Source organism: Epargyreus clarus, unplaced genomic scaffold (assembly GCF_041222505.1).
Source record: "Epargyreus clarus isolate Ecla_fem2 unplaced genomic scaffold, WU_Ecla_fem_2.2 ptg000004l, whole genome shotgun sequence".
In the NCBI taxonomy this organism is placed as follows: domain Eukaryota; kingdom Metazoa; phylum Arthropoda; class Insecta; order Lepidoptera; family Hesperiidae; genus Epargyreus; species Epargyreus clarus.
In genome coordinates this window covers 932893-951463 of record NW_027332212.1, presented here as the reverse complement: position 1 = coordinate 951463, position 18571 = coordinate 932893, and the positions used below count along the sequence as shown (strand labels likewise).

Sequence of the window (18571 nt, the reverse complement as noted above, 5' to 3'; positions counted from 1 at the left end):
ATATTATTTTATAAGATTGATATTTAATTTTCATATCGTACTATTAAGTAAAGAGAAAAAGATGAAAAGATATCCTTTTCTCTAACTAATATATTCTAAGTAATAATAATAAAATGCTGAGATAAATACTTAGTTGCTCAAATAATACGTAAAATCTCATTTAACCTGACACCTTGAAACATAAAATCTAACTTTAGCCATAGTGAATTTAATTACACTTGACAGCCTAAAACCAAATGATTTAACCATAACCTCTTTCTAGTATAATAAGGTTTAAAATATATTGTTAAAAATGTCAATAAAAGTGCTCAAATTCTATCACATGATGAAATCTTTAAAGGACATGTTTATGAATATGTGAGCCAATTTCAGATAAACAAAGCGATCGAGGTCCCGGACGGCACGTACAAGAGCACGCTGATCGGCGTGCTCGACATCTACGGCTTCGAGATCTTCGAGACGAACAGCTTCGAGCAGTTCTGCATCAACTACTGCAACGAGAAGCTGCAGCAGTTGTTCATTGGTTTGTATCATTTAATGATAATTATTGTTTCACTTCTGCGCATAGAGGATTACAATAATAGGGGTCCATGTTGATAGAGGTATCGAACACTCTTAGCCATGTATTTACAATGTTTTACTCACCTTTGAAATGATAATGTCTATTTTGTGATTTTGCATATTTGAAAGGAACGTGGGTAGGAAATTGGGTATTATTTATTTAGGTGCATATTAGGGGTATTTATATATAAGACTTTCATTGGTAAAAGTGCCGTGGGCCGTAAGGAGGGCGGTCGTGTGGTGCAGGTTGGTGCGAACTGCTCTAAAACACAGCATACGCTGCAGTTTTTTGGTTTGAAGGATGTTGTAAAGGAGACGAGAAGTAGTCCTGCGGCGCAGTCAGCGGCGCATGTGTGGGCGATCTCCGGTAGGAATATCTAATCCTATCTGAGGTTGATTACAGATGTCCATGGGCGGCCTGCTCGGCGGTATGCGCGTTTGTTATTCTTATACGTATTATAAAATATTGTGTTTGATTCCGCAGAGCTGGTGCTGAAGCAGGAGCAGGAGGAGTACGCGCGCGAGGGCATCCAGTGGACGCCGGTGACGTACTTCAACAACCGCGTCATCTGCGAGCTGGTGGACGCGCCGCACCAGGGCATCATCGCCATCATGGACGAGGCCTGCCTCAACCCCACCAAGGTACTCCATTATTTTAAAGGACTTCTGAAAATATCAAGTGGGAATATAACATGTATTAACGGTATCGCGAAAGAACGTCAGAACGTTAGAGTTATGCGGATTTAGCGTATAAAACTTTTGAAGAAAAAATATGGTCAAATATTGGTTGCTCTGTTCTCAATTTTGGGAAGTGTGTGTAAACTATATTTTATAACAGTACATGTTTTTAATAATATCTTTGTATTTTTGGTTTTTGTAAATTATTTAGCTCAGAATCTTTCGCGTGTAGACTCCAGGTTTAAATGTACACACATTTGTAGGGCCATACTTTAATCGTTTAATATGTTAATTGTAGATATCCGACGAGGGTTTGTTGGAGGCAATGGACAAGAGGCTAAATGGGCACAAGCACTACACATCGCGGCAACTCTCCCCTACTGACAAGAAACTTAAGCATCGGATCGATTTCAGAATAACGTGAGCACGATTAACGACGATTTAATTTTATTATTACAGCCCATCTGATGTAGAATGGTGCATGCTCATTCTCAAATAAGATTTAAGTTTTACTAGTCTGACAAAGATACAATATTATCCCTTGATTTAAATTTGTAACATGTCGGTCTTACCATTCTATTCACATCAGAATACTGTAACGTTTGAAATTACTAATGTAGGGTATGGCAATATTACTGGTGTAGATGAATCACGAAGGAGTCTACCACTTTAGTTGAAGAATAGAGAAGGTATAATTAAAAAAAAAATACAAAACCAAATATTAGCGAATAAGAAAATGACGAGGACGCATGTACAGATATGTATATGTGGGCGTGTTAGTGTGTTGTGGATGTATAAACTGCATGCTAATATAGATGTGTTTGTGGTTCAGCCACTATGCTGGCGATGTGACGTACGCCGTGACGGGCTTCATGGACAAAAACAAGGACTCGCTGTGGCAGGACCTCAAGCGACTACTGCACTCCTCCTCCAACGCCGCGCTCAGCGCCATGTGGCCAGAGGGCGGCGACCACATACAGAAGGTGATTAACTATATTTTATTATTATTGACTATTATAGTGAGGCAGTATAGTCCGCGCCAAACTTTTTGTCCGCTCTGAAGTTTGTTGCGCGCAGGTATAGGTATAGTGAGCGAGCCAATGCGGTCGAACACAACTACAAGGATATACTCCGTAGCAACAGTAATAGGGAGAGCGGGCAGCGGGCGGGTGCCGGGGGTCCCACGCTGTCTTCGTCCCGCTAATACCTACAATTTACTGTTGCGACGCGACTCGTTTCTATATTCAAAGCGAAGAAGTTTGGCGCGGACTCTACTTAGTATCATGATGTAATGTAAAGCGATTAAAATAATTTAATTCTGAACAGGCTTTTTATCATTTATTTTTTTAATTACAAGCTTTTAATTTAATATTACATAAAGAATGTTAACATAAATAAATTTAGTTAAGGAAATGTGAAGACAATGCAAACATTGTGTTATATGTTATATGTATGTTATATATTTTCCCGTTATATGTATAAAATGATATGCATGTACAGACGTCGAAACGTCCTCCGTCAGCGGCGACGCTGTTCCGCAGCTCGATGGCATCGCTGGTAACCGGTCTACAGAGCAAGGAGCCCTTCTATGTGCGGTGCGTCAAGCCCAACCCGCTGCAGACACCCAACACCTGGGATGATCAGCTGGTGAGATCATTCTTTACAAGTTACCGTGATCGTGATGTAAATATTTTTGAGGCAAATCAATGTTAAGCTATTCTCATAGTGCACTTTAATAATTGGTTGTGTGTATGTGCAGGTGCGGCACCAGGTGGCGTACCTCGGGCTGGTGGAGAACGTGCGCGTGCGGCGCGCGGGGTTCGCCGCCCGCATGCGGTACGACCGCTTCCTGCAGCGCTATAAGATGCTCTCGCAGTACACCTGGCCCAACTTCCGCGGCGCGGGGGACAAGGTAAGCACCTCGCCGCGACCGCTCCCCGCGGCGCTACGAGATGCTCTCGCAGTACACCTGACCTGATATTTTAAGGAGTGATTACATAGGACATTAAAAAGATAGAAAATATTTATATTCTTAAGTGGGAATATATGATATTGCCGTCATTCACTAATATTACATTTAATATTTGCAGGATGCTGTCATGGTGCTATTACGGGATCTTACAGTCACGGACGTTCAGTACGGTCACACTAAACTATTCATCAGGTATGTACGAGTTTCCGTTTGTATATATTTTATTACAGACTCGTATAATAGATACAAACTTATTTGTATATTCTACGAGGTAGGGTAATATGGTAAACACGGATCGTTCGGTCCGTGACATCGTTGTTCATTTGGAATCTTGTGACATAATCAGTAGTATAGATTTTTAGTGGTTCTATTATAGAATTCGCGCCAAAATGCTCGCCAATTCGCTCCGAATATAGAAACAAGTCGTGTCGTAACGGCAAATTGTAGATATTAGCGGGACGAAGACAGCGTGGCACCCGTCCGCTACCCGCTCTCGCCCGCGCGTACAGAGTTAGTGTGCCCTTACGTTGCTATGGAGTATATGCTTGTAGTTGTGTTCGACCACATTGGCTCTCTGACCGACACCTGCGGGCGTTCACTTCAAAGCGGATTTGATGTTTGGCGCGGTCTATAACATAATACTTGTGTGGTTCCTAGGAGCGCGAAGACGATCCACGGTCTGGAGGCGGCGCGCGCGGCGCTGGTGCCGTCCATCGTGGTGCTGCTGCAGAAGCTGTGGCGCGGCACCGCGGCGCGCATGCGATACAAGAAGATGAAGGCCGCGCTGCTCATATTCAACGCCTGGAAGTGAGTCGCTTGTGAAGTGCTTTATCTATTAATGTTTGTCGTCACAAGGACACCTTCGCTATATTTATTTTTGTCTTATGATAGTAGCACTTCGGGTTTTTAAGAAGTAGAAGAGCAGAGACATGATATAAACTTTACTAATTTAGTTCGTAGAATGTAGCCGATGCCTAGAAAGACTACAATTTTAATTACAAACGCTACCAATGATAAATTACCGGCTACCACCACTATACGATTACTGTTCATTTATGATTCTAAAATTTATTTAAAAATGTTCATGTTGTTCACTTGAATTTCTTGTTACAACCTTAACCTTAACCTTTATATATACAAGCTTTAAATCAAACCTAAAAGAACGCCTATTGCATATTTACGTTGTATACATTGTTGACGAATTATTAACTGAATTGATTTCAATTAATCAATATTCTGTAATTATGTTATTTGAAATGAACTTTTAACAATGTTATTATCACTCTTTAGGGAATTTATATATTCATTGTTGTCATGGCTATTGTTAATGATATTTGAGTATAACCAACTGAACGATTGCAGACGCTACCGCTTCCGGCGCTACATAACGGAACTGCAGACAGAGCTGCAACGCAACCGCGGCACGATCGTCCGCTGGCCCACAGCTCCGCGCAAGGTAGCGGTGTCATTACTGCAAGCTGCCTACAGACGCTGGCGGGCCTACCTGGTCCTCAAGCCGGTGCCAAGGGACCAGTGGCCGCAGTTGAAACTGAAGATATCCGCCGCGAGTGCGCTGCGGTCGCGACGGGCGCAGTGGGGAGCCGCGCGCGTCTGGAAGGGAGACAATCTGGCCATTAACACGTATAATGATAGGGCAGGTTGGTTTTACTTTCATTTATAAGACAAAAAATGTAACTGCTTATATTTTATTTATTCAACGTTACGATCTTAATCACTGCAAAGTGTGTTCTATACATTTTAATATTAAAGTATGTCGATATATACTATTAAAATATAATATTACGAAATTACCATTACGAAAGATGAAAAAAAGAGATTCTGGGTTTTAGATATATCTATTCTGGATTGTATATATTATCAGTGTTGTTTACATTATTTTGCTTGCATTTTCTAGCTAAACTGTAAAGGAACAATATCAAAAGCGATATATTTTATATTTTTTAAATATTCTTGTCTCGCCTTGGTGTAAATTATACGCGATTTAAAAAGTTAATTATTTAGAAAAATTAAAAATAGTTGCAGTGAATCGACATAATTATTTCCCTGAAGATGTGGGAGATTTTAAGTTACAGCCAACTAACATAATACTTTTTTTCTTACGTACAGCAAACTACCAATCAGTGATAGCGGGCCTGCAGAAGTCGCAGCACATCGGGCGCGCGCTGTTCTCGTGCCGCGTGCACAAGTTCAACCGCTACAACAAGCTGGCGGAGCGCTGCCTGCTCGTCACCGACTCCGCGCTGTATAAGCTCGATGCGAACACGTTCAAGCCGTTGAAGAAACCTACGCCTATCACTGAGGTTAGTTTAACTTGATTGAATATTTTTTGTTATAGAAATAAAATGGGAATGCGTGTAGAAATTCTATTGTAGGTACATGTAGATAAATTTAAACCATAAAACTTGTTATTTTTAATAGATGGGAATAGGCCTTTGTTGAAACTATTAAACATTGTTTATTTTATTTAAATTGATGGGAAAGAAAATTAAGATAACAAATTGTTATATAAAATTACGTATATTACGTTCATTGTATAGCACGCTTTTTGAGTTACGAGTAGCCAGTGCGAGATTAACTAACCTTGTTCGGCGCAATTATTTCGCAGACTTATAAGTTTTTGAAATGAAATAGTATTTATAAAGTTACTTTAACGTTACGTCTATTTCTTTGGTACGCCTGTACAGTCAAATATAGTTGGACGCATTTACTGGTGTTGTTAGATTCATCGAAATTGGTGCGTGGCATGGGCTACATTTTTAAAAAAATTTGTTTAATAATTATCTAGTTAACATGAGATATTTCAAATTGGACTATATCGCAGCGATCAAGAAAGAGGCATCAAGTAGGTAGAGTAGGTACGCGCCAAATTTTTAGTCCGCTCTGAAGTTGTCGCGCGTAGGTTCTATATTCAGAGCGCACCAGAAGTTTGGCTCGGCCTCTACGTAATATAAATAGTAACTGTATATATTGTTGTAGGTGGGCGCAGTCCGCGTGATGAGCTCGGACGCGCAGCTGGTGGTGATCAGCGTGCCGTCGGCGCGCAACGACCTGGTCATCGGGCTGGTGGCGCCGCGCCCGGAGCCCGCCGCCGCCTGGCCCGACCTCGTCGGCGAACTCGTTGGCGTTCTGGCTAATAGATATCATGCGTGAGTAGTTTGATATTATCATTTTTTTTTTCATCGTCAGAAGTGATTTATTCCGTATGTAATACCATTTTAATACGCTTTTATTAGCTTCAGACGTATGTATGTTGATATGTTGGTATGTTAGTATGTAACGGAATCTTTGAACATGATTTTAACCCCCTTCAAAACGTCGGATTAACTCGAAATTTGGCATACTTATTAAGGACCGATGACAATTCAATATTTTAAACATTCTGACCCGTTATCCTTACTAGGATAATCAGGATCAGCGATTTTTGTTTTCCTGAGTCCCGGAAGGTCTGCGTTAAGACCAATAAAGGAATCTACCAGGCGCGCCGATCACCTAACCTAACCTAACCTGACCTGACCTGACCTGACCTGACCTGACCTCAACTTCGACGCGTCCGTTGTTAATAGCATCATGAAGCGGTGTCTCATCATCCTTATTCATTCAGCACTTCAACATCTGCACCTTCCTTTAACAAGATTTCCACTATTTCATTGTTCCCATTTCTTGCTGCCAAATGTAAAGGCATATATGATTTCAGCTCATCGTCATAGTCACAACTTATATTATTAACTCGAGCTGTAAAATTAATTAAACTACTAACAGTTTTAAAATCTCTGCAGGCAGCAGCAACACAAAGAGAAGAAATTCTAGAATTATTTTTGATATTAACATCATCATGCTGTAATATTAAATCGATGATTGGACGACGTCCTTTTGAAATGGCTAGATGTAAAGCAGTTGACCGTTTTTCTCTTGAGTATTGCCATCAGCGCCTGTTTTTAAAAGATGCTCTATCATCCTTTTTCCGTGATTACTTTTATCCAAGATAGAGGACCTGGGATATGGTATAAATTTTGAAAGAAAGCAGTTAGCATTGGCAATTCGGATGTCATTCAACAACTCCTCTGGGATTTTCACGTTAACAATAAAAATAAACACCAATGTAAAACACCACTTCATACAGCTGTGTTAAACAATGACCCAATATTCATTTTTGCACTGCTAAGCAAAGGTGCTGATGCTGATTCGAAAGATAAAGTTGATAATACGCTACGTAATAATCGTGAAAATAATCGCTAAAATAATCACTAAAAAATGAAAAATAAATAATAGTTTAAAAAAACTAAAAAATACGCTTTTATAAAAAATTCGAACAAAAAATGAAAAATAAATAATAGTTTAAAAAAACTAAAATAATACACTTTTTATTTCTATAAAAAAAAATCTATTTTTTAGTTGGGATTTTCTAATCCCAACTAAAAAATAGATTTTTTTTTTTTTTAAATTTGAATTAAGAATAGTGTAAATAAGATAAAAATATTTTTTACTGTAAAAAAAGCGTGGGGTGCTTTTTAAGATATTATCAAAATGATAATCCTTCTACTCAATATCTATCAATAAAATATTTATAACTATTGACACCATGCACCCCACGCTTTTTTTACAATAAAAAATATTTTTATCTTATTTACACTATTCTTAATTCAAATTTAAAAAAAAAATATTTTCTATTTTTTAGTTGGGATTTTCTATAAAAAGTGTATTTTTTTAGTTTTTTTAAACTATTATTTATTTTTCATTTTTTGGTCGAATTTTTTATAAAAGCGTATTTTTTAGTTTATTTAAACTATTATTTTTAATACGATTGCAAGGTGATTTCCGAGATAGTGGCATTTTTTGTATGAAGTTATATTTATATTCATTATAGTATTTGCATTATCTATACTAATATTATAAAGAGGAAAACTATGTTTGATTGTAATGAATAGGCTCAAAAACTACTGGGCTGATTTTAAAAATTATTTCAACATTCGAAAGCTACATTATCAACGAGTAATATAGGCTATATTTTATATGAAATATATTTGATAAATAGATTTTGAGGCGGTACAAAGTTTGCCGGGTCAGCTAGTATGATATATCCTTCTTTGTAGTATACGTTTTACCATATTTTAATAATATCTACGTATTTTTGTACATATATTTCTCGGAATGTCTAATTTGAGAACAATAAACCCGTGTCCTCTTAGATTGACGGGTGCGGAGCTGAGCGTGGAGGTGGAGAGCGGCGCGACGACGCGCTGCACGCTGGGCGGCAAGTCCCGCGCGCTGCAGCTGCCCGCCGCGCCCGCGCCCGCCGCCCCCACCGCGCCCGCGCCCTTCACGCACGCGCACAACGTCATCACGTACCACCCCGCCTCCGCGCGCGCGTAGCGCCCACACATACACACACACACACACGCACGCTAGCAACGGAACGTGCACTCCCGCAACTAGCGATGTAACGCACGCTCACACACACTAGTGACGTAACGTTCGCTCTCACACACTAGTGACGTAACGTGCGCTCACACACTAGCGATGTAATGTGCGCTCACGCACACTAGCAACATGTTATACGTAAACATCTAATAAGAAAAAAAACATTAATAAAGTATTTAATACAGTAAAAAATGAAGTATTTTAACGTCTGTCTCACTTATACTTGCAACGATTAAAATTGACTCCTGTAAAGTGTTACAAAAAATAGTGCGACGTCAGGTGCGTAAGATCAGCCGAATAAATTCATTTCGTTCATTATAAAAATATAGCGTAATCTAATATAGATGACATTTTTTAATATATTGTTAAATTAAATTGATACATCACTCGTAGCATAGTACACATGTCTATGTACTTAATAAAAAACACATGAATTATATTTACGTCTACAATTTATGGGCATTTATAGTATATCATTCATTTTAATAACTAATTGGATTCTTTATACGAGATTCATATAAAATATTATTCACAGGAATGTCTGTGGATCTGGAAATACATATGTTAAAAAGACGCTGTTAATGTTGAGTAACAAAATTTATCTGTAACGTCTTATAATATGTAATATTTTTCCTTTTGGTAATAATTAGTGGTCACCATTTCAACATAGAATAAAATGGAATAGCACAATGGAACGGCCTACAAACGCGTTTATTGTGTGTAAATACGTCGGAACGCCATTTAGGAATATGATATTATGATCGCCAAAATATTACGATCAAATTATGCATTTTCATGCGTGGACAAGGACACACTACAATATCTGCCGTGTAGTACCTTGGAAATATTATGTAATACAAAAAAGTGCTTTACTAATAATGAAATAGACTGCTTTTCTATATAGAACCTTCTATAAAGATTTATACGTAAAATTGGATTTTACGAATTCAAATAAATAATGATATGATATGACTGACATCACAACAAAAAGTTTTAATCCGTTGTGAATATAATATTTTATTATAATATGTATCGAACATTATTATAAAGTAAGTACCTTATTAATTTATTCGTTGGAAGTGATAACGCTAGTTGTTTTACGGTAATAATAAGATTTTTTATTTTGTTATTATATTTTTAATGATACGTAATGTATTTCGTTAGTTTCTAATTTAAATGTAAAGTTTGCTATTTTTTGAATAATTTTTATATATCGTGCTTTGATGTATGATTGATGGACTAAGTTGCTATTGAAATTAGATTTTAGAAAATTAATATAATTTGATTTTTTTTATTATAATATACAATAATAAACACGCAACAATTTTATATACATAATAAAAATATACTAAGTAGGACAGCTTAGTTTAAAATAATTATTAATGTAACTCCAAAAGCTAAGTTATAAATAATTATATTGAAATAGAACAATAGCCAATAAATAGACATTTTACAGAAAGTATTATACATTTTAATATAATATTTGCACTAATAGTATGTTATAATAAGTACCGTACAAATTTTTCAGTAATTAGAGAAAAATGTAGTTAATTAATTTAAGTCCAACAGATATGAACTTAGAAAATACATTATATATACGCATTCCGCACGGAAACATAATGTTTTGCACTGATTTTAATGTGGGTCTTGAGTACACAATTTAATAATACGAAGAGCATATTATATTTATTACAGATTTCTTACAATTTAAGAATATAAATTTTCTCTATTTTGTCCCTGTTATTAATTGTTCAGAAAGTTTTACAAAATAATGTTCTCCAAATATTTATCCTGTTTATTCTTGTTTCAATGTCCTTAAATAGTGTACTCAGTGGTCAGAAAACAATAAATAATTGTGGTTATTCAAAGCAGAACAACGAATTGGTTTTAAAAAGTTATAATGGAAAGGCGCCAATTAGGTGTAGTCGTTGAGTTATTGTGTATATAGTTGTTATTACGTTGAGTGATTCAGTGCCTTTACGTGGTGCCATGAGATTTGTCATGTATTATTATTAAACGCAATATTTTAACTTTGTTACTTTGTTTTATTTTATGTACCTGATAGGGAGAAATGAATGCTGGGTAATCATGTGGTTAAACTAAGTCACAAAGTAGGAACATTTCCAAAGTCATACCATTGGAAGATTCTCAAACGGAAGCCTAGCGTGACCCGGAACGATGGCGAACTGGATGGAGAATGGTTGGAATGCCTCATGGTCAACCCATTAGTGTCCCATTGTTAGGCACTGGTTTCCTGTCAAAATTAAAGGGTCTTAACGCACAACAATCCAACATCACCGACTGCCCATGTAGCAATGTCGTAAATCAGACCCTTTATACCAGTAGTCAGAACACAGACGCGCTTTGCGCTTTACTTTTACCACGCCAAAGTTACAATAGTACATTGCTACAATAACCTCTTGGGTTATAGGCCTCTTGGACTACCACTTTCAAAATCTATTAAAAAACCAGTTGATTATATTCCACCCTTGGGTTTAACCGATAATAATGTCTGTATTTGTATATTAACTTAAATAGCAACTACTGGACGTTTCCGCGGTTAATTTTAGATTTAATGTGACCTAAACGACTTTCATAAAGGTTATGGACCATTGACCGATGCTATTGTGCTCTTACATATGCATCACATGCATTGTAAATAGTTTTTGGTAATACACGATATACTTATTATCAGTAGGTATATTTTAAGCACATTTCGTCCAAAAATATATTAAACTATACTCATCTAATCTAAGTGTGAGTACATATTTTGCTTTTAGCGAAATCAACCTAAAATTAAGCTTACATAAAGTTGAACTATGAAAGTAGAATTAACAGTATAATTTAATTATCTCAACATAACATGTGCTACACGTTTTCCCGGCCGGAAATTAACTTACACTCTCGTAGCCGTAGCGCTACGAACTACGTCACCGCTACGTCCGCTACGCTACGCTTAACTTTTCTATTCTACCTACATAACTTTAACTGTATACCGGAAACAGTACTTACATGCTAAAGATAACTAGCAACACACTGGGACAATAATCTATTTACTATCTGTATTAATTAATTGTAGGTTATATATAAAATCATGTCTTCATTTAGAATGCTCATGAATGACGAATGTCCTTTTATTACGTTCTCTGGACGAACTATGGGGCTACAGTACCTAAAGGGCTATCAATAATTTAATCAATACTTGCAGTAAACAACATAGCAATGCCAGTTGAACTTCACCTGTAACTGCGGGAGGCTGTGCGCGCAGGGAACTACTGGAGTCGGGAAAAACTGCAGGTCGAGGTAACTAAACTTTTTTAAATACTTGTTTTTAAGTAAGTAACTAACCCTTTCTAATCCTAAGACATGTGGGTAATCACGAATTATGGATTGGAGTTACCTTTTTATTATACAAATAATATAGTCCTAATTGAAAAGTTGAACATATCATAACATCGTTAAAATGGCAGAGCTTTGCTGCCGCGTAGTTTTGTAAAATCTAATTAATAATCTGCAAAGTTACCTACCCTTTATTACATATTTATATTTGAAGTTGTATGAAACGATGTAATTTATTGGAAGCCAATTGGACAATCAACAGGTAAGGTCGCTATGTAGGTCATGTTGACTGTGAAATGTTTGTTTTAAAAGTTGTTGTATTGCCTCTCTCGGACTCTAAAGGGCGAAGGTCACTATATGCCTATATGATTTATTAGCTATCATAATATTATATGACCTTTGTTGGAAAGTAAATTAGAACAAATTACTTTTTGAAATAATAAATTAAAAGATTATGATAAACACTTTCTACGCTCAATCGATAGGTGAATCCAGGCATAAAAGGAATGACTAACTAGCAGATAAGTCGTTTCGTAAACCGGTAGGTTACCGGTTTACGAAACGACCGGTAGGTAGATACGTATTCAAGGAAGAGGTATTTTAGTCAATCTTACTTTCCCCTGTTTACAGGGGAAAGTAAATCTAGTAAGAGTCTATTTTACTAGTCCCTTTTCATTATATTGCTTGCAAACTAACAATAAAGTTGTTCAATGCGATATGAAAATAGCTGCCACGTGACTGAGTGAAATTAATTTAGAAATCAACGCGTGAACTGGTACCATACCCTGCGTAGGGAGCCTTCAGTTGCCTAAAGGTCTGTTAAAACTAAAGATCGCTATCAATATAAAATATACTATCCAAGATATTATTTCAATTTAGATATTGCTAATAATAATATTTATAGGCCAATATTTATTTTTGCAAAAATTCGAATCGATAATTTGTTTTTGTATCTATGAAATTAAATGAAATGTTAGATAATTTATAAAGATAAATCGTTATAGAAAACTAAGCTTGCCTGAAACCAATAGGTCTATTAGGTACATCTGCATTAATATAGGTATGCTTTTCATAACAATTGTATTTGCAGTCACTTGGAAGTCATATTATGTTCTTGGGCGGATGACGGCCGTAACTACTTACTATCAGGTGGACTGAAAGCTCATTTGCTAGTTCAATTGCCTAAAAATCATATTATAGGCATGAGCATAGACTTAGATTTTTTCGCTACGCTAGGTATGAGTATATAAGTACATATTTAAAAAGGGTAGCTTAATTAAAACGCTTCTTCCTCCGCTGAACTTTGCTCGTTGGTTTAGTCTACTTGTTCCCGATCGCCCACGTGTTTCTATATAAAGACAGCTTTGTAAATTCAGACCTTCAGTCGGGTTCTCGGTCAATTGGAAGCAGTATCGTCAACTACTGGAACTTCAGTCGATATCCAGGTCAGTTAGTAGGTAGCATTAATGGCTGTAGATAGATATTATAATTGTTTTAAGTTGTCTAAGGACTTCCTTTAGATGACCTGCATGGCTGCCTTTCAGTAGCCATACCAGTAATCCGTAGAGGGGTAACCCTCTGTCGATGTCGGGAAGGCAGCCATCTACTTAAGTAATGGATCTTTAGTTATGAGGTTGGATTTTTCTGTACGCGTCTTTTTAGTTTCAAGTAAGTTGTTATAGGTAGACTGATACATAGATTATGAGTGTGGAGGTATTATTTGCATGTAGTTCAACTGTGGCGACGTGATAGTTATACAGCTAAGCCAGAAGGTAGAGTCTGCACTGCTGAGATCTGGTTTATATCAGCGTTTTTCATTTGATCCTATCTATCTATCTATCAGCCTTTAAAAGCCCAATGCTGGACATAGGCCTCCCCTAGGCTGCGCCACTCCGACCGGTCTTGTCCCCCTTGAATCCAGCGGTTACCCGCCGTCCGCCTGGTCAGGGGGCGTCTTGATCTTTTGCGAGACGTGGTCTCCATTCGAGGTCCCCACCGGTTATCGGTCCTACGAACTATGTGGCCAGCCCATTGCCACTTCAGCTTGCTTATTTTGAGAGCTATGTCGGTAACTTTCGTTCGCCTACGGATTTACTCATTCCGAATTATGTCGCGTAGGGAAATACCGAGCATAGCTCTCTCCATAGCTCGCTGAGCGTCTTTGAGTCTTCCTAAAATCCTAGTGAAGCAAAATGTAAATGATAGAGTGGCTGTGTATCATATTAACACTCTGTCATCTACCTGTTATCAAGAAAAAAATATTTAACTTCATAAACTTTTGAGGACTAAAAAATTGGCAGTGTCACTATTATTAGGTATGTAATTATTAATTGCACAGCTTTAGCTTGTCACTTATATGCAGGTACAGCTATAAGCCAGCCATTCACATCGAGTTGGTAGGTATTTTAATACGGAACCTTGTTATCCCTTGTTATCTGGCTCGTTAAACTGGCTTTCAAAGCCAATTATTGGGAAACACGTGAACAAGGAAAATATACGACAAAAGGCCCGCTGATAAAAATAGGCAAGGCAACATTCGAGTCCGAACAATGAATTATAATTTTGTAGTTACAACTATACATTTCAATATTAGAGTAGGTAATAGGGAGGGCAGTAGAGTTCCGAGGAACTATTTGGCTTGGTGCCTACGTCACTATTTCTCCATCGCATCACTCGCCGAAGGATGAAGTTCCATCCACACCAACTGGACTCGTGGCGGTCCTCCACGGTTCGGTTTGCACGGACGTTCTTGCCACGGATGTGCAATATATGGAAATAACTTCCTCCTAAGCTATTCCCGGAGCGCTATGCCATGGGGCTCTTCAAAAAAGGTGTAACAGCTCTCCTCCAAAGTTGCCAATGTCCATAGGCGACGGTGACTGCTTTCCATCAGGTAGCCAGTCTGCCTCATCGTTTAGGTATAATTATAAAAAAAGCCTAGTGGTTTAAGTATCATTTGCTTTAACGGCGAAGGAAACCTGCAAACCTGACAGATCTTATTTTGTTTTTCAAAACTTCAAGTTGATAATTCAATCAAACAATTGATAACTCTAGAATAATTATCTGTGTAATTGTAACTGCCTTTAAAGTATAATTGCTCTATCATTGTTAAATAATAAATTCGTTACTAAATATATCAATACTCGTAAATACTACTTTTACATTTAAATTATTTCTAGAAGTATCCTTAAGTCTAAATGTATAAGTCGGAAATTCGTTTCATTAAATAAACAAGCTTATTTTTGACCATAAAACCAATAGGAAAATCCTCTAAAAAATTATGTACGCTAGTAAATATCGCCACGTGATGGCTATTTTGAGAGAGTTACGAGAAACTATTGCGACAATACAAGGCACCAAGAACGTGATTTATGTAACGAAATATGAAATGAAACCAATTAGGTTCTGTAATAATGAGAGCGTTATTGTATATTTGTTAAACTTTATAAGGCGGTAGAACCCTTCGAGATTTTTTTACTTAAGAGACCGTACCACCGTACCGTACCGTACCGTAGGTACCTATTTAAGCCTAATAGGTAACAGCAGTGTTAAGCGGTCCTATGTTCCGCTTAGGAAGGCGTGGTGAGAGAAACATACTTATTACAGGCGTTCCAACATAGCCTTCAGGGTTACATCTGTGGCCAAACTTAGGTTTTATATAATATGGGAGTAGCAGACGAGGATGCAGTCCACCTGATGGTAAGTGGCTTCTGCCGCCCATGGACATCTGTAATCAACCCCAGGTAGAATTGGATATTCCTACCTGAAGTCGGCCACAGATGCGCTGCTACCGCTGAGGACTAAGGTAGTACGCCTCGGAAAAGTATGTCTTCCTTACCACACCCTCCAAACCGGAACACAGCAGTGTTAAGCACTGCTGAGGCACTGTTAAAGCAGAAATAGGTGTGGCGGTGGTGCCGCCGGAGTCGAACCACAAAGGGGTCTATCACCTTCTAGGTAGAAATTTATATGGTGTATAGTAGTATAATCTTAGGACGTTGTAGCGACTTACTATATGGTGGACTGTATGCTTGTTTGCTATTGCTATATTATAAAAAAAAAATCTGTAAGGAGTACTTTCAATTGTGTAAAATATCAACATAAATTTCAATCAGGATATCCATCACAAATTAATAAAATATTGAGTGCTCCACGTGTTCCGACCACAATAGTCTAAATTCTCTCTACAATCTCTACATTCAAATGTATGACGCTGCCGTCAATGTTGACTTAATTTAATACGAATACAAAAACTATCTTTTAATGTAGTGGTATTGCAGGAAACAACCCAGACGAAACTTTAAATAAAAACACTTTAATCTTAATCTTTGAGTCAGGTATCACTTCAACCATATTATAAATTAGACATGAGTGTTGATGGCATTGATGTAGATACATATACCTACTAGATAGCATAATTAACAATCTTGGCCTTGTTACTATTGTTTTATATTATGCATTTGCTTTTGTTCTGTATTCAATAAAAGTATTTAAATATACGAAGCGGTCTGTTATAAATTAAAGGTCGCGACACATTTGGCAGATATTGTTATGAATACAATCGAAAATAATGTAAACATTTCTGTATAATTTATGTAATTGACATAATATCAATATTCGATTTTATTCTCTTAGATTCTAAATTTTGTTTCTTTACAGGAGTATAAATAAAAATAATTGAAGATGGGCTCCAGGGCGGTGTGGTGGCTACTGGTGGTAGCATCCGCCTCAGCTATAGATTTTTACCACGAGGTGCCACCGGCAGACTTCGATGATTATGAGGTATTTCTATGTAAATGGTTTATTGCTTGGATGAAGTCTAAATTCAAAATATTTTATTCAAGACAATCGGTATCCACTGCCTTTCACGGAAACGAAAGAACTGCTTCACGCTACAAATAGGGGTAGCAATGGTATGCCACCAGTAAAATCATACCAGTTCTACCACCAGGGACTTGTTATTATAATTGTAAATACCTAACTATAAATAGAAGGTACTAAGAGAGATCTCTCTTAGTACCTTCTATTTATAGTTATCCAGAATGTATATAATAATAAAGTGAAATAATATGTGGAGAACCTTTAGTTTAATGATACATTTTTTTATTTGTATTTCTCTGCAGACAGATAACGAGGTAGAAACAGATCCATATGCAACGGGTCCCCGCTATCATGACGTAGAAGATTGGAAGAGGGACCTAATATTCTTCAAACTGCTTAAAGCTGTTCAAAATAACCCAGAGGAATTTCACAGGTATTTAAACAATTAATTAAGGTACTTAAAAATTAATTGTTTTGTTGTAAATTGACCTGTGAGACGTAAATTTATTTTAGCACTTTGGTTGCATAAGCCGTCGATTCGTGTTTTGTTTCAGGAGTATGGAGTATGGGGTGGAACCGAATTCTGTACAAAATGCGTACAACGTAATGGATCTAAAGCAACCATTTGTGAAAAGAGTGTCCAATGCGAAAGAAAATAGCAAACCTAAACCAGTGAAAGTTACGCGTCCACGCCCACAGCCTAAACCGAAGGGCAAAAAAGGAAAATGTGAGTTCAAAATAACTTAGTTTACCATAGTAAATAACCCTTCCTTGGCAATCCGGTAAAAAGAAACTTGATACTTTTTGATCTAAAATATAAATTGAGTTGTACCTACTGTTAATATTTAATATACCTAGTTGATATCTTCAACATACTTGAATTGTTCAAAATATTGTAATTTGCAATTTTTGTATTTTAGGATTTAGGATTAGTACTATAATATATCTACTCATTACTACCAAGTCAATATGGCAGACCTTATAAACTTCTTGTTGACTTTTATTTTTCTTAATTTAACGTTTATTTTTCTTTACAGTCTACATCTGCTATTTCAAGTTATGTGCGTTCCCTTGGCGGTCGTAAGCGGCAATTCTTAAAACTTCACATTGACCTTTATTATGCCAAGAATATTGTCCATTAAACGTATAACAAAAACACAGAGAACAACAACAATCGATAAAACAGGTTTTTTTACGCGAGAAATGTTCATGTAACCTGTAACGTCAATAATTGGTATAGAGACCTAAAAAGATTACTGTAAGATCACCTATAACAATACCCATGATTTTAACTTGGTGTGGCGATGTCCTACGGAACGTTTGAATCTAGTCATGTTAAAACATTACGTATGTTAATTTATTTAAATTGTAGAGAATGTGTAAATTCTATGATGTGTTTGAAAAATTGAATTTGTAGAAAGTAAATATAATGAAAAATCTGTTCGAATTTAATTTGAAACCTATTTACGTTGCCGTGAGCTTGTAACCTATTTTTGTTCAACTAACCTCTCGATAAAGGTTGCTCTACATCTTCAGTAACACCTGCTGGTAAAGAGTACACACTAGCAACTAAGTAAGAAGTACAAATGGATATGTGTACAAATGGAATACTCAGTTAGCTCTTTATATTTATTTATGACCTATTTGGGGTTAACTTTAAGTGTCCATATCCGGTACCGGGTACATACGACAACGACATTCTGCTATTTGTTTTTGTATCATACAAAAAGTCAGCCGGTAGTTTGGTTTGCTTATAGATCT

General features: G+C 36.8%; 2 protein-coding genes across 3 annotated transcripts in view; both read left to right on the top strand.

Annotated features, from left to right (window-relative positions):
* Positions 1–8602, top strand: part of Myo31DF (Unconventional myosin ID) — a 38554-nt gene extending 29952 nt beyond the window's left edge. The window contains exons 7-18 of the mRNA XM_073092761.1: positions 373–523; positions 1046–1203; positions 1538–1659; positions 2072–2222; positions 2740–2886; positions 2999–3151; positions 3330–3403; positions 3869–4018; positions 4574–4869; positions 5339–5532; positions 6209–6378; positions 8419–8602. Coding sequence (XP_072948862.1) covers positions 373–523; positions 1046–1203; positions 1538–1659; positions 2072–2222; positions 2740–2886; positions 2999–3151; positions 3330–3403; positions 3869–4018; positions 4574–4869; positions 5339–5532; positions 6209–6378; positions 8419–8602 — 1950 coding nt within the window. The remainder of the gene's footprint in view (positions 1–372; positions 524–1045; positions 1204–1537; positions 1660–2071; positions 2223–2739; positions 2887–2998; positions 3152–3329; positions 3404–3868; positions 4019–4573; positions 4870–5338; positions 5533–6208; positions 6379–8418) is intronic.
* A 3276-nt stretch (positions 8603–11878) lies between these two features.
* Positions 11879–18221, top strand: LOC140757227 (uncharacterized). Of its 2 annotated transcripts, none has more exons than XM_073092763.1 (5): positions 11879–11953; positions 16649–16771; positions 17113–17243; positions 17365–17537; positions 17848–18221. In XM_073092763.1, the coding sequence occupies exons 2-5, from the start codon at positions 16673–16675 to the stop codon at positions 17892–17894; spliced, it is 450 nt and encodes a 149-aa protein (XP_072948864.1). In that variant the 5' UTR covers positions 11879–11953; positions 16649–16672; the 3' UTR covers positions 17895–18221. The 2 variants fall into 2 exon arrangements, with proteins under 2 accessions (XP_072948864.1, XP_072948865.1); XM_073092764.1 differs by lacking the exon at positions 11879–11953 and adding an exon at positions 13356–13434.
* Positions 18222–18571: the final 350 nt, after the last annotated feature.

What these genes read in the sequence shown, in the direction of transcription:
- LOC140757227 (XM_073092763.1), top strand. Translation starts at nt 16,673, where the DNA reads ATGGGCTCCAGGGCGGTGTGGTGGCTACTGGTGGTAGCATCCGCCTCA. An exon ending in CAGACTTCGATGATTATGAG is followed by an intron (nt 16,772 to 17,112) that starts GTATTTCTATGT and finishes ATTTCTCTGCAG; the next exon opens with ACAGATAACGAGGTAGAAAC. An exon ending in AACCCAGAGGAATTTCACAG is followed by an intron (nt 17,244 to 17,364) that starts GTATTTAAACAA and finishes GTTTTGTTTCAG; the next exon opens with GAGTATGGAGTATGGGGTGG.